The following is a 21,015-nucleotide window of genomic DNA, read 5'->3' on the forward strand; positions in this document are numbered from 1 at the left end:
CGTTATTCATTTGTTTTAAAGCTCAATAAATAACAAAGAGGACCTTTGACCTTCGGCACTTTTCTAATTTTGTCCGGAAGATTTAAACTTTAACGGACATGTTGACCGGCGAAACCCCACCTCTGCTGCTAAATCCAGCGTGGAGAATAAACAGAAGGGCAACCATGCATGCGCGAGAAGTCTTCTTCGCTTCTTTTGGTGTATTTTGTGGCAGAAGTACAGCGCCACTTACAGGCCTGGCATATGTACTACAGCGTCTCCAGCGCTTTCGAGCGGTCTTTTGTGGACGGACACGTTTCTGGTGCCTGTTGCGTGTGGACGGAAGACTTTTTTGATAACGATTTCGGTCCGTTTGCGTTATCGTCCTCGTGTGGCTCCAGCCTAAGACTCTATCAAAAATAGCCCCAAGAAGGGGATAGATGCATAGACAATATAACATGGACTTGTGGATCCGTGGAAATCAGACTGATTCCTCTGTTAAGATAAAAAGATGAGTGTTGTCAAAAATGTGTTTGCTTATGGATCTATCACTTGGATGGGAAACGTTGGACACTATAGGACTATTTTTACATGAATGTGCTGCAGTAGGAAAGTCTCTCTAATTCTGTTCCTCTCTTCAGTACATGAAAGCACCAGCAGAGTTTGTGACATCACAACTCTGTTGGCAGCCAGTCCTTGTGCAATAAGCTAACAAAAATAACCTCCAGCCCAGGACACGATGGCGCTTTTCCACTGCAGCACAGTTTAAGCGGGCCTTGCCAAACCCCGCCCATTTTGTTTTGCTTTTCCACTAGGGTTAGTTCCGGCTCAGGGCTACTTTTTCGCCTTTTTTTCTGGCCCTCCAAAATCGAGGTTCTAACCGGGCCAACAACCGGGCTGAATATGCTAAACTAGTGACGTAAACATTCTCGACTGCTGAATGGTCAGAGAATCTCTGGCAAGGGGGCTACAACTACAACAAGATGAACATATTTGACCGTGATTTAATTGTAATACACGTTTCAAAATGTTGCCGAAGTAACGACATACCGATACCGGTTAGTAAAAACCATGAATGAATGCTTTGACAAGTCTGCAGACAGACGGCAGAGAAACACCTTTTAAAATGCGTGTTTTCTAAATGGAGATCGGATCGATCAGGCTAAGCTAACGTTGTAGCTGCTCCGTCCACTCTCACAACAACGGCCTACAGACATAAATAAAGCAGCGACTGTATTCTCCATGACACAGGCAGTCTGTGGTTTGTACTTGTTTAACTTTTGTCTAGTTTCTGAACAGATATGAGGAGCTGTGAGCTCTGAGTACTAACAGCTAACGGCTGATTTTATGGTTTTGTGGTTCACATTGAAGATGACGTCACGGCAGTTTTACGCAGCGTCTCTCCACCCGCCGAACAGCCGAATACAAATATATATATATACACATTATGTACAAAAATCAGTTTTTTCTGTATTTATCTGTGCCACGCTTCAAAGCGGTTTCTGTCAACAACGACACAGAGGGCTTCAGAATCAGAGCTTTGCCTTCTGGCTCAGCTCCCTTTTCGTCACAACGGTGCAGTAAAGCGACTGCAGTACCACTCCCGCTGCTCCGATTCTCCGGCCCATCTCACGCTCCATTGTTCCCTCACTCGAGAACAAGACCCCGAGATACTTGAACTCCTTCACTTGGGGTAAGGACTCATTCCCTACTTGGAGTGGACAGTCCATCGGTTTCCTGCTGAGAACCATGGCCTCAGATTTGGAGGTGCTGATCCTCATCCCAGCCGCTTCACACTCGGTTGCGAACCGATCCAGTGAGTGCTGAAGGTCGCAGACCGATGAAGCCATTAGAACCATATCATCTGCAAAAAGCAGTGGTGCAATCCTTAGTCCACCGAACTGCAGACCCCCTCCCCCACAACTACGCCTCGAAATCCGATCCATGTATATTACAAACAGGATTGGTGACAAAGCGCAGCCCTGGCGGAGGCCAACCCTCACCGGAAATGGGTCCGACTTACTGCCGAGGACCCGGACACAGCTCTCGCTTTGGGAGTACAGAGATTGGATGGCCCTGAGTAGAGACCCCCTCCCCCCATACTCCCGCAGCACCTCCCACAGTAACTCCCTGGGAACTCGGTCATACGCCTTCTCCAAGTCTACAAAACACATGTAGACCGGATAAGCGTACTCCCAGGCCCCCTCCAGGATCCTTGCGAGAGTAAAAAGCTGATCCGTCGTTCCACGACCAGGACGGAATCCGCATTGTTCCTCCTCAATCTGAGGTTCGACAATCGGCCTGACCCTCCTTTCGAGTACCTTGGAGTAAACTTTCCCGGGGAGGCTGAGTAGTGTGATGCCTCTGTAATTGGCACACACCCTCTGATCCCCCTTTTTAAAAAGGGGGACCACCACCCCGGTCTGCCACACCTTCGGTACTGTTTCTGACTTCCACGCAATGTTGACGAGACGTGTCAACCATGACAGTCCCTCAACACCCAGAGCCTTCAGCATTTCCGAGCGGATCTCATCCACCCCCGGGGCTTTGCCACTGTGGAGTTGTTTGACGACCTCAGTGACCTCCCCCCGGGAGATTGGTGTTGATCCCCCGTCATACTCCAGCTCTGCCTCTAACATAGATGGCGGAGTTGTCGGGTTCAGGAGTTCCTCAAAGTGTTCCTTCCAACGCCCCAACACTCCATCAGTTGAGGTCAACAACGTCCCATCCTTACTGTACACAGCTTGGATGGTTCCCTGCTTCCCCCTCCTGAGGTGTCGGACAGTTTTCCAGAACAACTTTGGTGCCGCCCGAAAGTCCTTCTCCATGTCTTCTCCGAACTTCTCCCACACCCGCTGCTTTGCCTCGGCCACGGATGAGGCTGCTGCCCTTCAGGCCTGTTGGTACCTTGCAACTGCCCTCCTGAACGTGGGCCTCCTCCAGACGTTCCCAGTTCACCCGAACTACACGTTTGGGCTTACCAGGTCCGTCCAGAGGCTTCCCCCGCCACTCGACCCAACTCACCACCAGATGGTGATCAGTTCTCCGCCCCTCTCTTTACCCGAGTGTCCAAAACATACGGCCTCAGGTCCGATGATACGATAACGAAATCAATCATGGACCTTCTGCCTAGGGTGCTCTGGTACCACGTACACTTATGAGGAATTGGTTGTACTTTTTACAGTATTACGGCTTCTACAGATGACATTTTTTTATGGATTTTTTGTCAAAGCACTTCAGATATTCATTGCTATCGGGATGTTAAGAGCATTCCATGGAATATAACAAAAAGTGTATCTCGAGCCGGTTTCTGAAACTTACCTACCCCACCTTTAATGTATAAGTTGATTTACTTCAATCTACTGTACTGTGTAAAAACACCCCAACAATATTACAAGAAATATACTGCATAAAGCAAACTATATACTTTACTTGATCTAAAACATTGATGTTTTTTCATTATAGTAGCTTGTGCAGCTAATCACAGACTCAACCAGAGAGGAAGAAGTAGGCCTACATCATCAGCTACCATGTCTGACAGAGAGGAAGACAGTCAGGAGGGGAGTGATGACAGCTTGATTACTGGTCGTGCTAATGTTGTCTTGTGTTCACCTCTGCGTGTGTGTTCTGTGTTCACCTCTGTGTGTGTGTTCAGTGTTCACCTCTGTGTGTTCAGTGTTCACCTCTGCGTGTGTGTGTTCTGTGTTCACCTCTGTGTGTGTGTTCAGTGTTCATCTCTGCGTGTGTGTTCAGTGTTCACCTCTGTGTGTGTGTTCAGTGTTCACCTCTGCGTGTGTGTTCAGTGTTCACCTCTGCGTGTGTGTGTTCTGTGTTCACCTCTGTGTGTGTTCAGTGTTCACCTCTGCGTGTGTGTTCAGTGTTCACCTCTGCGTGTGTGTGTTCTGTGTTCACCTCTGTGTGTGTGTTCAGTGTTCACCTCTGCGTGTGTGTTCAGTGTTCACCTCTGTGTGTTCAGTGTTCACCTCTGTGTGTTCAGTGTTCACCTCTGCGTGTGTGTTCAGTGTTCACCTCTGCGTGTGTGTTCAGTGTTCACCTCTGTGTGTTCAGTGTTCACCTCTGCGTGTGTGTTCAGTGTTCACCTCTGTGTGTGTGTTCAGTGTTCACCTCTGCGTGTGTGTGTTCTGTGTTCACCTGTGTGTGTGTGTGTGTGTGTGTGTGTGTGTGTGTGTGTGTGTGTGTGTGTGTGTGTGTGTGTGTGTGTGTGTGTGTGTGTGTGTGTGTGTGTGTGTGTGTGTGTGTGTGTGCGTGCGTGCGTGCGTGCGTGCGTGCGTGCGTGCGTGCGTGCGTGCGTGCGTGCGTGCGTGTTCACCTCTACATGTGTGTTCAGTGCCGTGTGTCTGGCAAATAAAGACCCCCTCAAAAGTTACGGTTTATTTCATTTTAAGGATGAGCACCAGCAACATCTCCAGGTGCTCCTTTGAGAACCAGGGCAACAACGTGATGTGCACCCTGACTATAGCTAAGAAATGAATGAAAAAATGTAGAGTTATATATGACTCTACATATAGAGTCATATATTACATATTAGATATATTAACATGGGTTGTGGAAAGAGTGTATATTTATGTCTAGTAATAGTTTCACATTATTGACCCCTTGTTGTTCAGCCTGATGGATACAGGCCCAAAGGACTGTCCGAGGCGCTTGGTGCTGTGTCGTGGAGGGATGAGTCTGTGGCTGAACGTACTCCTCATCTTCACTAGCTCTGCATGGAGTGGGTGGGAGGGGTTCTCTAGGATACTGTCTAGCTTCCTCCTCACCTCCTCCAGAGTGTCCAGTTGTACTCCAACTACAGAGCTAGCCTTCCTCACAAGCTTGTTCAGCCTGTCAGTGTCCCTTGTCAGGAGGATGTTGGATATACAGAGTTGAAGAGGTGGGATGGAAAGCAAACCGGCTGAGGTGGATCTGAGGGACCGGGGTGGTTGATAGAGGATGAGGAGGTCAGTGAGGTAGGGGGGGGGCAGATGATGGAGGGCTTTGTAAGTCAGGACCAGGAGTTTGTAATGGCTGCGGTGTGAAACGGGGAGCCAGTGGAGTTCTTTGAGGACCGGGGTGATGTGATGCCATGACTTGGTGTGGGGGAGGAGTCTGGCGGCTGCGTTCTGGACACGCTGGAGTCTACTGAGGGATGTAGTGCTGATGCCGTAGAGGAGGGAGTTGCAATAGTCAAGGCGGGAGGAGATGAAGGCGTGAATGAGTCGCTCAGCTGCAGGGCGGATGAGAGAGGGACGGAGTTTGGCAATATTGCGGAGGTGGAAAAATGAGGTTTTGACAACTTGGCGGATGTGGGGCTCGAGGTGTATAGATAGAATCTGGTTATCTAGCTCTCAGACTGAGAGACTCAGTTAGATCGTTCACTTTAGTCTAAGTTATCTCAGTGGGTCTCAAACGGTTATTTCCGCGGCACACCTTCATATGATCATTATCGTTATAAAAAAAAAAAGAGAATAAAGGAAAAACAGTTATGAAATACTATATGGCAGTAAAACAAGAATACAGTTTGAAAGGGGAGTGATTTGTAAAATATTCATAAAGAAAAAGAACATCTGCTTACAGTTGTGTTTCATCTGGGTGCTGAGAGATGTAACCATAGATCTCTTAATGTTGCTCTCAAAGTGCACCAGATTGATGCTTTTAACTTCAATATTTAAAAAACAAATCTTCCCGGCGGAGCATGCCCCCGGACCCCCCTAGAGGAGGTGAGGTCCCCCCCACTCATAAAAATAGCACTTTACCCCTGCCTATATTCCGTGAGCTGATTATCGAGCCGTCATTGTAACAGTCGCGGGTGTACTGTGTGTGTGCGTGTGGGGATTGTTGCAATAGAAAATTCCACTGTAGCGCCGCGGCCGCCGGCCACTGTGGGCTAAGCCTTGAATGTTTTCAGGTCCAGGCGACGCCCCTGCTGACAGCAACAATAGTTTGTAAAGGATGTATTGACGTTACAACAAGGGATAAACGTGTGTGCAGTCTTTCATATTAAACATGATCGCTGGTAGATAGCATGGATGTATTCTGCGTTCCACAGAAGTCAGGTCACAGTTTATCACAGCTGAAGACTTCTCCACGCTGCTTTCAAACTGTGAGTAAACAACGTGTGCTTCACTTGGAGGCTGCTGAAGGTGTACACAGGTCTCAGGTGGACTTGGTATCACATTAAGAACGATATTCAGTCATAAGTCTGCCAACAATAGCTGGTTTAAATGATTTATTGGAGTTCGCAATGTTTTGAACACACATCCCCAGTCAACTCGTTTTTCTTGTTGTAGTCCTCGCTGTTCGCGTCCGGATATCGCCATCGTAACCACAACCTCACACACTGGTACTGAAAGTGCATCAAAGTCTTCCTACCGAGCCAAATATAGCAACAGATTTATGTAAACGACAGAAGAAGCGATCGAAATGTGTATTTCAGTCGAAGGCCACGCCCCCCACCTCTGTAAACCATTTGATTGGGAAACCAGTTAATCCGGAACACCGTTCGAATGTCATGCAAAAAAACAGATACAAATCTTACCAATAATATATACAAGTTGAGAACAGTGTCCCAACATTTACAGTTAAACTAAGTAGTGGGGAAAAAAGCAGAAAAAGACAAGAACAAGTAGAAACAAAGGAGAGCTGCTCAAACAGGCTGTCACTCAGGGCGGCACCAAGTAATACTTGCGTTACTATAGTTACTACCCCAGTCTACACAAATATGTTCAGAAACACAAATATACAGTTGTTATACTTTAGTTTTTCTCCAAAATAAATTGGTGCAACTTTCCTGCACAACAAATAGTTCCAGTTGTGTAAACACAAATGATGCCTTCGTCCAATCCAGTGAAGTGAAAGGAAACAGAGGAGAGCTCTCACCTCTCTGCTCGCCGGTCTGAGCTCAGCGCCTCGTCGTCCGGCTGCAGCTCCAACCGTTATGCTGCAAATAACTCTTCATCCTCCCTCTTCCTCCTGCTGCTGTCCATATGGATGGATATATATCCATTGTTGTTTTTATACATTACTGTAAAAAAACTGTAATATATAACTTTCAAGTCCTCTGGCATCTGCTTCTTAGCACTTACTATAGATGATGAAAATCCATTTAAATGTACTTACTTTATATCTTATGGTTGTGTTCAGGTGGGAACATGTGTTGCAGCAGATGCACACCCTGCAGCTACGATCACGTGGAAAAAGAACGGAAAGCCCTTGGTAGCCGATGGGAAAAGTAAGTCACTCAAAACAAGATGCCAAACGTAAAATCCTAATGTTTAGTTGTTTATGTTTAGTCAGAAAGACAACGGTCTTACCGGCAGATAACAGACGCATCTCCCTTACCTGTCACTGAAGGATGCAATAATCAACATTGGAGTGGGACACATTTGTAGGTCAGACAGTCAGGGGGCAGTTTGACCCCACCCTCTGCTGCCACCTAACCCAACCCTTAACTCCTGCAGCAGGCATGCCTTCAGAATGCAGTGTATGTTTAGGAGCAGCCAATGAACCTGACGCTACATGCTAAACCTTTATCGTGTGTGTGTGTGTGTGTGTGTGTGTGTGTGTGTGTGTGTGTGTGTGTGTGTGTGTGTGTGTGTGTGTGTGTGTGTGTGTGTGTGTGTGTGTGTGTGTGTGTGTGTGTGTGTGTGTGTGTGTGTGTGTGTGTGTGTGTGTGTGTGTGTGTGTGTGTGTGTGTGTGTGTGTGTGTGTGTGTGTGTGTGTGTGTGTGTGTGTGTAGCTGTTCTGATCACTCCCAGCATGCAGCTGGATCCAGCTTCAGGCCTCTCCACCACCTCCTCCACCCTCCAGTATGCAGCTTCCAAAGAGGACAATGTCTCTGTCTTCTCTTGCATGTCCACACACCAGCTGACCAATCAGGAGGCTGAGCTGGAACCCTTTCCCATTCACTGTGAGTGCAGTACCACATGTACCACATTTGAGAAATGTAGTTAAATGCTTTGTGTTAAATGACTGACCTGATGAACTGAATGCAATGCGCTCCATGGAGTGTCTGACAGGCCAGCCCTCAGTTTAGAAGGACATGACCAGTGTGAGATATGAAGTGCAGTAACAGTTTGCCACTGCCTGGAACAAAAGGGCCTTTTGGTATACTCATGATATGTATTTAAGATTTGATCAAATATATGCATAATGAAAGCTCTGAAAGTCTTCTCATTCACCTCAGAGACCATCACCCAGAGTAACAGTACAATCCTTTCTGACATCAAATCCAGAACCCACTTTCTGTATTCACAAACAGAACATGTCGAGGACACTTGCCTGATTCTATCTCATATACCTCAGGTGTTACGAGCACACTGCGTTGGTGTGGAAGACTTTCCAGACGTGATGGCGCTCCAGTGCTAGCTTGCGATAGCTGCAAATAAATGTGCAGGATTGAAGAAGTTGTCGTGCGAGGCAGTTGATCACCAAACGGTGAGACTGTCTCGTCTCTGGCTGTGCAGAGCACACGGAGTCTGTTGAGTACATCGAGCCCTTTGATCCTGGAAGGCCTTGGCAGGAGCAAGTTGGTGGCAGGGTCTGAGAAGAGGGTAGTCAGAGGCATCTCCATCTGTGGTGCCATAAAGCCCTCTTTGACCAGAGCACTGGCTCTGGTCCTTTGGCAGTGGGTTACATTCTACGCTGAGAGCTAGTAAGGCGACTGGTCTCCAGTTTATTTCTGTCGGCTGGTCTACACACTTATCTGGATTGTTGAGTTGATCCAGTTTGAGGGAGATTTTCTTTGTTAATGTCAAGCATCTTTTGTTTTCTCTACATTCACTTGTTCCCGTTCTCACCCTCTGAACCTCTCAGATCCTTCAGAGAAGGTTAGCCTCCAAGTTGTGTCCAAGACGCCGGTGGTAGAGGGAGATAACGTCACGTTGAAGTGTCACGCGGACGGAAACCCCCCCCCCAGCTCCTTCGTCTTCCACGTGAAGGTCAGTCATGCTAACAGCTGTCCCCGGGACACTCTGGACCTACAGCCACTCATTACCACTGATCCTACAGTATATCTGAGTTCTACTCCTTTGTAATCTTCACACACTTAGAAGCAGATACTATTGCAAATGAACACTTTGATCAAACTGTTCAAATGCAAATGTGATGATTGCACTTTCCTAATTAGGAGGTATTGCTCTGATGTAAAAGTCCGCCTCCTCCCTGCCTTCTTTCTTTGTGATATGCTTTCTCTACAGCAGAATCTAACGTGTCCTCACCCTCTTCTCTCTCCACCAGGGCCACAAAGTGGTGGGAGATGCGGACACCTACACGCTGACGTCCATCAGCAGAGAGGCGGAGGGGGAATACAAGTGCACCCTGGCTGACGACGAGAACATGGAGGCCTCCCAAACCATTGTTGTTAGCTGTGAGTACTATGACCTTCAGCATGCTGCACCACAACGCAGACACACCCCCAGCCCCAGCGCTTTCCTCCTTCAATGCACTTCCTTACTTCCTATGACCAGGCAATGGTATTCACTGTTAATAGAGTCATGGGAGCAGAGTAATTATAATCTAATTTATACCCTGAGAGTGCAGCTTGGCAGGAAGGCAGATGGGCGAGGGAGCAGAACTCATTAGAACATTCTACAGTCAAATGTGAGGAGGATCTCAAACAAAGAAGTGTTTTATAGCCCCCCCACTTTTCAGATGGCTTTATGACGAGGGGAAACACGGTGTTCGTGTTTAGCATCTCTTTAAGTGATTATTATGTCATGATCATAGTTAAACACTTATACACTAAATTCACATGACTGATGTTAATAGTATATTTCAAGCATTTGGTAAAAAAGCGTCACTGTAGCAACGGTTCTCACACTGATGGAGCTCTGCCCTCAAGGAAGTTATATCCAACTTTGTAGGACACAATACTTGTTAGTGGTACAATTCTTTGTTGATCTGGGGTTCATATGACATTTCTCGACAAAAAAAACAACTCTTTAGAAGGTTGACATCAAAATGAAAGGCAGAAGTAAAATGGTGTCTGTAAGTGGACCTGGTGATAAGAGGCAGCATAACTCAACAGACATGTCCTCCCCCTGTCCTCTCAGACCTGGACCTGAGTCTGACCCCCTCTGGGACCGTGCGGAAGGCAATAGGGGACAGCTTTTCTGTGAAGGTGGAGCAGAGCTCCTCGGCTGTGGCTCAAGTGTCGTGGACTAAGGTAATGCTGCTGGGGTTTGGTTAATGATGTCTGGGCTCTATTTAATAGACTATAACATAATGTCACACATGCATTGTGGTTACTATATTTCTATTGAAATAACAACTTCGTGAATAAAGGAAATATAATATTCATCCACGTACTGGGTTAGAGGGCAGACGTTGAAGACACTGTGGCCTTTATATCGGAGAAACATTAGGTTACACGTTGCTTTAGAAAGCCCCTATTGACACAGAGACTCTGTTTTCAGGATGGACAGGAAGTGAGGCAGCCGGAGTTCAGCTGGCTGACGTACGCTGATGCAGGAGTGTATGTGTGTGAGCTCTCCATGCCCGGCCTCACGCGGCACCGCAGCGTTGAGCTGTTGGTAGAAGGTGAGTTTTGGTGTCTGTGTCACACTCCACACCTGAGTGGAACATTTACATGTATATACTCGTATGGTAAGTCACACAATCCAATGTTCTTAAGAGAAAGAAATCTGCCAGGATGGGAATTCAGTTATTTGGTATTACTAGAATACTGTATCCCTACTCTGCAGTGCATCTTCCTCTCAGGACTGAGGTGCTTTCAATAATTGAAACCCATAAGCACACCCAGCTTCTAAATCATTGTTCTGGAAAGTACTGGAAATCATTCAATTGTTCCAACTAGTGTAAATCCCGTCACCCATCTAAACTTTGTTGTTAACAGGAAAGCCAGAAATCACGGGCCTGAACAAACACCGCCCTGATGGCGCCAGCTACAAAGTTCTGACCTGCGAGGCAACGGGAGTTCCAGAACCCAGCTTCCACTGGAGCGTCAACAGTACGAACGTAAGTGTGTGTGTGAATCAGGGTTCGAGTTATGTGGGAGCCAATGGGAGCTGAGCTCCCATGAAAGCAGTGAAATCATACATCTGTGGGGGTCGCTAATACATTACCAACAACCACTATTTTAATCACAAATAATGCATGTGTCAATGTAATGAGTTATTTACGTTAACGAGGTAAATAGGCAAAAAGAAAAACATGTTTTCCAAAAGAACTACACATCGTATTCTCTCTTGAATGACAATATGCCTGTACTTCACCTCCAAGGTGCGCAATAAATTATTACGCAATCTATGCCTGTTAGCGTGCTGCGCCGGGATGATGTGTTATGTGGTGTGCGTAGTTGAACCTGTGTGCGTGCGTGCATGCGTTAGTTTTAAAGACCCCCATAAAGCTCAGATTATAACTCGAACCCTGGTGTGAATGAACCAATATCACAAATGACCCATTTGTCCCAGGGTCTTCACAGTGTGTAGAGCAAATGACAACAATGTGAATGATTCAGATTCGATTTGTTTTTCAAGATTCAAAGGTTCATTGTCATAACATATACACGACCATGGGCGTAATCTCCACTGGGGACAGGGACATGTCCCCCCCACTTTTCAATATCCCATTTGTGTCCCCCCCCCACTTTTTATTTGTGTTTATTATTTATTTTTTACGCAAGCGGTCATCGTCACGGAGGAGCCTCGTTGTGTGTGTGGCACGAGCGCATCTTGTGAGAGAGAGATAGAAAGAGAGAGAGACATAAGCCGCGTTCACACTGCGGTACTTTTCCCACAAAGGTTCATGCGAACTTAGTTCATGATCGCGTTCACACCAAAAAGAGCCGGTACTAAAAGTAGTTCATGCGAACCTTTTTACCCCCTCGAAAGTCCCTGCTAGAGAGCAGGGACTTTCGAGCGGCTCTTTTGTGAGAAAAAAGCTATATTCCTGATTGGCTGGGCGGATTGCAAACCACGCCCCGTAAAACTCCCAAAAAGTGTTGTGAAGCGCCATTTTATTATCCTTGCATTAGCATTATTAGCATTAGCCCAGCGCAGAAACGCAGAGAGACTAACTTATGGCAACACAAAATAAAACATGGGAGCGGTGGAGATGAGGAGGTGTCGGCGTTCTGGCGATTTACTCGGAAGGCTTCAGTAGAAGCTGCTGGGACTCCCAGCAGCTTCTACTGAAGCCAGTCCCCAACTCCGGGGACTTCGGCCGGGGACTTTGGGCGGCAGTATACGCCGTGAAGTGGTTTGCGGCCTGCCAGTAAACCCAAAGCAGAAGAAGAAGAAGTGACGTCAGCGGCTTCATTTGCCTAATCCACCCCAGGGACTTTTTCTGGTGTGAACGCGATCTGTACTTAGTTCATGCGAACTAAAGAGTTCTTTTTGTGGGAAAAGTACCGCAGTGTGAACGCGGCTATAGAGTTACAGGGGTTGTTGTTGTTAGCATTTGGTGCTAGCTCGGAGCTAACCGAGATTTGTAGCTGTTTCAACAATAAGGAGAGGGAGAGCTCTTTCCTGTCGGACTTTGAGAGTTACATGGGTTGTTGTTAGCATCTGGTGCTAGCTCGGAGCTAAGTAGCTGTTTCAACGAGAGAGAGAGAGAGAGAGAGAGAGAGAGAGAGAGAGAGAGAGAGAGAGAGAGAGACTAAGTTATCTCAGTGTGTCTCAAACGGTTTGGTCATCTATATATGTAAACAAATATTTCCATCCAATAAGTTAAGAAATCCTTCCAATGTGTACTATAGGTCAGTACAAAAATAAAAAACACAGTTTAAAAGGGGAGTGATTAGTCAAATATGCATAAATAAAAAGAAAGAATGCAGACTAGGTAAAATAAAGATAGGAGATTATGTGTTATTGGTTGTGAGCATATGCTAATGGTTGTTTGATTATTTAAAGATATACAGTTCTGTTTCATATGAGTGTTGAGCTGTATCCATAAATCTCTTAATTTGTGCACCAGATTGATGCATACAACTTAAATTTAAAGAAACAAATCTTCCCGGGGGAGCATGCCCCCGGACTCCCCTAGAGGATGTGAGGTAATCACAAATAAAACGGTTCACATGGATAGGATACTAGATAAGTGTGCACACTCATTATATACACTACACATTTTTCTTGGATTTGTTAACACTATAACACATTTGTAGAAAGGCAGGAAATGGAATTAAATTGAGAAAATGTTTCATTGCGGAGGACCCCCTGTGTTGTGCCCCCCCCCACTTCTCAAACCAAAGTTACACCCTTGTACACGACGGTGTTACAATGTAATGTATGATGAACTTAGAACACAGGGTCCTCAACAGTGCAATTACAAGACATAAAAAACCCAATCAATCAATCAATCAATCAATCAATCAATGTTTATTTATATAGCCCCTGTCCCCGAGTCTGGTGGTTTTAGTACCACCTGCCAGACAGAACAGTTTGTGGCTGGGGTGATGGGCGTCTTTTATAATTTATTTTTTGCTGAGCCGCTGGGAGTAGAGAACCTCCATGGATGGCAGCTCCGTCTTGGTGATGTTCTGTGCAGTTTTCACCACCCTCTGTACATGTATATGGAAAGATAGGGCACCTCTCTAGCTACTAGGGATGGGAACGATTAATCGAATATTCGAAATGATTCAGGTATTCGAATAATTATTCATGTATTCGAATATGAGTTATGAATATTTTTATTAATTTTTTTTATTATTAATTTTTTTTTGTTGGGAGGGATGCCTAAGTTGATTTACATATTATCAAATTGAATAATTCAATGTATACGACAATGCCATAGTTAGGTGACGTCTAAAGGTGTGTTTTGCTCAGCTCACCGGTCCCTCACAGCGGGCAGAGCTGCAGGTGCTGATCTCTCTCTCTCTCGTGTCCGGTACCGTTATACTATACTCGCGTTTATGTCCAAATCCATCAGATCTAGCTAGTTCTGGCACTGGTTCTAGCTAATGACATGGCTGCTGCCCCTCCCTACACGCAGATCACGCAGACTCAAACCTCATCTTAGGCCCAAATGTGGCGCAAATGTGCTCCGCAGCCATTGTGAGGTTCCAGTGCTAACAGTTCATGAGCGTGCTCCCCCGCCCCCTGTCAACACTCGCGACACATGAGTGGCCAGCCTAAACAACAATAAGCGCTGCTTGGCAACCGTGTGTGGCGGCAAAGTACATAGACATTTTGACAGGAGAGATTTAGTTTTGCCGGTATTCAACATATTTTACCAGTCATAGTCTGGTAATTATTTACACTCTAAGAAGAGTCCTACACAGACATGGCGTCAAAAAGGAGTAATGTGTGGAAATATTTCGACCAGGTTAGTGAGTGCGATGTCAAACTATGCCAAATTAAACTTATAACATGCTATACCTTGCTATACCCGCAACCTCCGTTCCTGCTGAGAGGGTCTTCTCTACAGCTGGCCTGATTGTGAATCGCCTCCACACATGAAAGCTGTAGGTGTATAGCTGTCAAACTGTGATCACCAGTTCAATACATTTGACAAATTGAACTTGGTTTCTACACTTATTTGAACATGTATTGAAAAAAAAATTGGGTACAAAAAAAAATTGGGTAAAAAAAAAAATCAGAATTTTTTTTTTTTCCCAGTTTTTTTTTTATAGGATGTGTACATTTCGGTTAACCGGTTAACCGTTTTTTAGGGGGTCGAATATTCGAATATACATTTGCTTTCAAATTCCCATCCCTACTAGCTACTGTTTTTTTGGTCGATCGGGATTCGAACCTGTGACCCTTCGGTCACAGGGGCTAGTTCCTACAAACTGAGCCACTGGGGAGAAAAAAGTACACATTTCTGATTGGCTGGGCGAGTTATATGGGATTAGTTTTGTATCATAAAGATACAGCACCACTTTCTCAGAATCAAGCAAAACTAAGAGTTTAAGAGAAAAAAAACTGAGTCAAGCAAAATACATTTAATTTAAAAAATAAAACTATAAGTTGCAAACAAATCATTTGTGTAATCATGTAAACTATAAGTAGGTTTTCTTTGTTTTAACATAGGTTTTTGTTTGCAGTTCTCTTTGCTTGATAAATGCACATTTTGTTCAGCCGGATAATCTCCACACCCTACTTTTATAATTTTCGAATCATAAATCTAATCGATATGATTAGAAAATTATAAAAGGGTTTTAGGACGCGTCACTGCACCACTCCAGAAGCCAACTCCATCGATTAAGCCAGTGTGGCTGAAACGTTCTCTCCCTCTTCTTCTCATGCTCCCTGTCACTCACCTTTAACTCCTCCGGTGACTTTCTTTTATTTGAAGATCGTTTTTATCGGTTACCGCTGGTATTAAACACATTTGGTGAATGGTTAGGTGGCGCGATAGTCTGTAGTGAACAAGCGCGCTCCCACTCACGGGAGCCTGCTCGCGCTGCGCTCCGCAGGAAACAGCTGTTTGCTTTTCACCCAACAATGACAACCGACTCACGAAACGCTATGTTGTAGCGTTGATACACGAAACAATTTAACAAAATGGCTAGTCAAAATACCAATACCACAGGACCATTTCTTTTTTTTAGACCGATATTTTTAGTGGCCCGAGCGGGCAAGTGGAAAGTACGTTATGCTGCCCGGGGGGTCTGAAAAGTGCTTCCGGGGCATTTATAATGTCGAGCCCTGCATAGAATTGACAACCACGCCCTGTAAAACTCTGAACAGTTTTGTGAAGCCGCCATTGTATTTGCTAGCATTATTAGCTTTAGCATTAGCCCTGCGCACCAACGGAGAGAGACTAGCTTATGGCAACACAAAAAAAAACATGGGAGCGGTGGAGATGAGGAGGTGTCGGCGTTCTGGCGATTTACTGCGAAGGCTTCAGTAGAAGCTGCTGGGAGTCCCAGCAGCAAACCCAAAGCAGAAGAAGAAGAAGTGACGTCAGCGGCTTCATTTGCCTAATCTTCCCTCTGGGAATGTATTCCGGTGTGAACGCGATCGGCTCTTAGTTCCAGGGTGCTGGGAAGTACTAAGTGCTGGGAACTAAGTACGGCAAGGTACTTGGTGTGAAAGCGGCTATTGTGACATTTACTTTCCTCTCATGATCACATTCACATTCACATTTCTGTGTACGTGTGTGAATACACAACCTGTTGTAGCTACAGCTAAAGAGGCTGTGTGAGATTTTTTTTCTCAGAATATGTTTATAGTGTAACGTTCGACAATAGGAGTCGGAAACAGACTTCAAGTTACTGGGTTTAATAACTCCTTTGATCGCATACAGTTACAGGTTACAGGGCGCATGTTCATCATCACTCCGCACTCCACTCCCTAACTCACACACACAAGCAGGGTCAACGTCACAACTTCCCAGCCTCCCCTCTGCTCCCCCAGACACCGACCAGCTCTGTGATTGGCAGAGAGCCGGGGGACGCTTGAGTGACACACCCAGCACCCTATACAATAGTCTCTTATCCTTGTACTTGTTTGTTGCTGTGCCTTCAGGAAGAGAGCTCTTACATCAACGGCAAGGCCACCCATACAATCAGTGTCATCCCCAGGCAGAATCTGACCGTCGCCTGCAGCGCCAGCAACCGGCTGGGAGACGACACCCTGACCATCAACGTTTCCTCCGGTCAGTTAATGCATCGCTCGCCACTTGAGAACAATGAGAGGCCATTAGTCGAACACTACTTCATTTAACTTAGAGTTAGTTGCTCCTGTAGTCACTGAAAGTTTGCCAAAAGATAAGAGAAAACATCAACGGTTCAAGTGAAAGCATCAACACAAGGGAAGAATGAAAGAAGGGATTGGCAGTTGTATGGTTTGATAAATAAACAGATACAAATATATTGAATCTGATTAAAGCACAGCTGGAAGGGAGCATGACGTTCAAGCAAAACATGTTATTCAAGGATCCTCCGGAGTCTAAGATTACCATAAGAGTTGGTATTCATATGAATCATTCCCATCACAGCAGTGCTTGTGGAGATCGGGCTGTTACTCACAGCCCTTAAATGTTCAATTCCTTTTTTTACTTCTCGTTGAGACCACTGTTTCAGTTGTTACATTTTCAATAACACCATTGTGTTTATGTGGAACCTTTAACCCAGGGGGGTCAAACTCTATTTCATCGCGGGCCACATTAGCATTAAAGGGCCAGTTGCAACTTTAAGACTATATAAATATTAATATTAAATAATGTATTATATTATATTATTGGCTCTGCATTGGATTGTTATCAGTCCTGGTAATAACTTCATAAATAACTACGTCTGAAAGCAGAAGTCTAGGGCAAATAATTGAAAGCAAATATTCAACAATTACATCAAAACTTTTGAAAGAACATCCATAACATGAATCTGTTTGCAACTTATATATATCAATATTCCAATGACTTGGGGGCTAAATCCGGCCCAATCGAGCCGGTTTCCCAATACAATTGTGCAAGTTAATAAAATAAAAGTTATTATAATATAAATAGTGCAGAATATTCTGCACTATTTTGCACTATAGTGCATATTCTGCACTATAGTGCAGAATATTCTGCACTATTTATATTATAATAACTTTTATTTTATTAACTTGCACAATTGTATTGGGAAACCGGCTCGATTGGGCCGGATTTAGCCCCCGGGCCTTGAGTTTGACACCCCTGCTTTAAAAGTGTGCTTGGCCAGCGCACCAGCAGTGGTTGGAAACACGATACCAACCATGCATTCTGAAATACAATTAAACTAAATAAAAAAGTATTATTTAAAGAAGGGCTAACACTAAATGCTATAGTAATCACCATTCAGTCTGTGCCTGCTGACATGTCTGAGCTCCCCCCCCCAAAAAAAACATTTTCTATTTAATGCCCATATTTATTACAGAATATATTGGGCTTTCCGTTTTTTTGGACATTTGTTTTGCTTGTCTTATTTTTATGAGTTCTAATTTATTTATGTTTCGATTTCAGTTTTCAAGGAGGAAAAGGAAGAAAAAGGTAAGATTGTGTTTGCTTTGCCTTTATATTTTACTTTTCTTTTTAATAATTAAAAGGTGTTTTCCAAATATATCACCAGAAAAGCACTCGCCACTTCCCCTGCGCACACAGCCTCATCTCAGATGTCCGTCCTCATGTCTTATCTTGAAACTGGCTTACACGCATATTTCTGAAAAGTAATGAAAACAGTCATCAGACCGAGTCATGTGACACGGAATTAGCTCAGTGAAGCTGATGTCGACACATATTCATTTGGATCATTTGTAAACAGTGTTAAATGAGTGATCATCTTCCTGTCAGCTGATTATTGACCAGCTGACAGGAAGTTGTTCTCGTGTCCAGGAGAGAAGCTTAAAATAAGGGTTAGGGTTAGGAGACTAATGGAGTGTCTGAAAAGGTTCAAATTGGTTACTTTAATTAAATAGCGTGGTAATGAAACAAACAGCAAAACAGCTGCAGCTGTTGTCTCGCAGTCACAGCCGTGGAAAGACAGCGAACAAAGCTCCGTCACCTATCTATATATCTCATCATGTGGCTCCTCCTCTTCAATGGCGGCTGGCGACGCAGGGGGTCCTCCCGCCTCGCTCTCCTTTGTCCGATATCGCGCATAACAGAGGATTTAGACGTTGTGTATTTATTGCATAACTCCACACGCCTTTTCTCCTCATGGACTCATTCATGACTTTTTATTCAATGCATTTTAACGGCTTTAATCGTTGTTAACGTAAAACCGGAAGTTAAGCTCACTGTTGATATTCCGGAGACTTCTTCCGGTAAAGCTTTTCAAAATAAACTTTAGCAACAACGTTAGCCACAGATAAATGCTAACCGGAAATGTTTTCAGAATAAAACAGTTTTAAAGGTTTGAGAAACCAGCTCGAGTGTGATAGAATGTGAAAATACACAACCGGAGAAAATGTGCCACTTCCTCACAGAGCCCCTCCTCCAACACACACGAACACGACCAATGAGGGCAGAGATCAGTGTGTGCACAGATGGAAGGCTGACAGGCAGGTAGGCCATCCAGTTACTTTAGCCGGCTCAGATGATTGGTCGTGCTTTCTACAGAACCACGGCTTCCAGGTGACATTTTTTTTATGTATTTGTTGTCAAAGCACTTCAGATGTTCATTGCTATCGGATGTTAGAGCATTCCATGGAATATAACAACAAGTGTATCTCGAGCCGGGTTCTCAAACTGACCGACCCACCTTTAAGCTTGCTGTATGTTCAAACTAAATTACGTCATTAAACATTGATTTTAATTTCTTACAGCAGCTGTATCTAACCTGGCTAGAAAGGAACATTGATAGTGAGTCAAAATGTCCTCTCCATTAAGGGCAGCTCTTTGTGGAAGAGTCTCCCAACGGAGACACGGGATCGTCTCACTCTCAATAGTTTTAAAGGTCAACAAAAAGAATGGTTGAGAAACAAACAAACGTGCAATCACCGCTAAATGCACTTCAACACAAGCGTATCTCCTCTCTCACTCTTTATGTATCTCTTGTATCTCCTCTCTCACTTTATGTATCTCTTGTATCTCCTCTCTCTCTTTATGTATCTCTTGTATCTCCTCTCTCTCTTTATGTATCTCTTGTATATCCTCTCTCACTTTATGTATCTCTTGTATCTCCTCTCTCACTTTATGTAGCTCTTGTATCTCCTCTCTCTCTTTATGTATCTCTTGTATCTCCTCTCTCTCTTTATGTATCTCTTGTATCTCCTCTCTCACTTTATGTATCTCTTGTATCTCCTCTCTCTCTTTATGTATCTCTTGTATCTCCTCTCTCACTCTTTATGCAGCTCTTGTATCTCCTCTCTCACTTTATGTATCTCTTGTATCTCCTCTCTCTCTCTTTATGTATCTCTTGTATCTCCTCTCTCACTTTATGTAGCTCTTGTATCTCCTCTCTCTTTATGTATCTCTTGTATCTCCTCTCTCACTCTTTATGTATCTCTTGTATCTCCTCTCTCTCTCTTTATGTATCTCTTGTATCTCCTCTCTCACTTTATGTATCTCTTGTATCTCCTCTCTCTCTTTATGTATCTCTTGTATCTCCTCTCTCTCTTTATGCACCTCTTGTATCTCCTCTCTCACTTTATGTATCTCTTGTATCTCCTCTCTCACTCTTTATGTATCTCTTGTATCTCCTCTCTCACTTTATGTATCCCTTGTATCTCCTCTCTCACTTTATGTATCTCTTGTATCTCCTCTCTCACTCTTTATGTATCTCTTGTATCTCCTCTCTCACTTTATGTATCTCTTGTATCTCCTCTCTCACTCTTTATGTATCTCTTGTATCTCCTCTCTCACTTTATGTATCTCTTGTATCTCCTCTCTCACTTTATGTATCTCTTGTATCTCCTCTCTCACTTTATGTATCTCTTGTATCTCCTCTCTCACTCTTTATGCAGCTCTTCTATCTCCTCTCACTCTTTATGTATCTCTTGTATCTCCTCTCTCACTTTATGTATCTCTTGTATCTCCTCTCTCTCTTTATGTATCTCTTGTATCTCCTCTCTTACTTTATGTATCTCTTGTATCTCCTCTCTCACTTTATGCAGCTCTTGTATCTCCTCTCTCACTTTATGTATCTCTTGTATCTCCTCTCTCTCTTTATGTATCTCTTGTATCTCCTCTCTCACTTTATGTATCTCTTGTATCTCCTCTCTCACTTTATGTATCTCTTGTATCTCCTCTCTCACTTTATGTATCTCTTGTATCTCCTCTCTCACTTTATGTATCTCTTGTATCTCCTCTCTCTCTTTATGTATCTCTTGTATCTCCTCTCTCACTTTATGTATCTCTTGTATCTCCTCTCTCACTTTATGTATCTCTTGTATCTCCTCTCTCACTCTTATGTATCTCTTGTATCTCCTCTCTCTCTTTATGCAGCTCTTGTTTCTCCTCTCTCACTTTATGTATCTCTTGTATCTCCTCTCTCTCTTTATGTATCTCTTGTATCTCCTCTCTCACTTTATGTATCTCTTGTTATCTCCCTACACTTTATGTATCTCTTGTATCTCCTCTCTCTCTTTGTATCTCTTGTATCCTCTCTCTCACTTTATGTATCTCTTGTATCTCCTCTCTCACACTTTATGTATCTCTTGTATCTCCTCT

The 21,015-nt window shown here is 44.3% G+C and overlaps 1 protein-coding gene across 2 annotated transcripts in view; it reads left to right on the forward strand.

Annotated features, from left to right (window-relative positions):
- Positions 1-21,015, forward strand: part of alcama (activated leukocyte cell adhesion molecule a) — a 117,553-nt gene that overhangs the window by 86,024 nt on the left and 10,514 nt on the right. For both annotated transcript variants that reach the window (XM_034098359.2, XM_034098361.2), the window contains exons 5-13: positions 7,123-7,210; positions 7,718-7,888; positions 8,794-8,918; positions 9,217-9,346; positions 10,032-10,144; positions 10,395-10,518; positions 10,835-10,956; positions 16,413-16,542; positions 17,869-17,895. In XM_034098359.2, coding sequence (XP_033954250.1) covers positions 7,123-7,210; positions 7,718-7,888; positions 8,794-8,918; positions 9,217-9,346; positions 10,032-10,144; positions 10,395-10,518; positions 10,835-10,956; positions 16,413-16,542; positions 17,869-17,895 — 1,030 coding nt within the window. The remainder of the gene's footprint in view (positions 1-7,122; positions 7,211-7,717; positions 7,889-8,793; positions 8,919-9,216; positions 9,347-10,031; positions 10,145-10,394; positions 10,519-10,834; positions 10,957-16,412; positions 16,543-17,868; positions 17,896-21,015) is intronic.

Source organism: Pseudochaenichthys georgianus, chromosome 14 (assembly GCF_902827115.2).
Source record: "Pseudochaenichthys georgianus chromosome 14, fPseGeo1.2, whole genome shotgun sequence".
Classification (NCBI taxonomy): Eukaryota; Metazoa; Chordata; class Actinopteri; order Perciformes; family Channichthyidae; genus Pseudochaenichthys; species Pseudochaenichthys georgianus.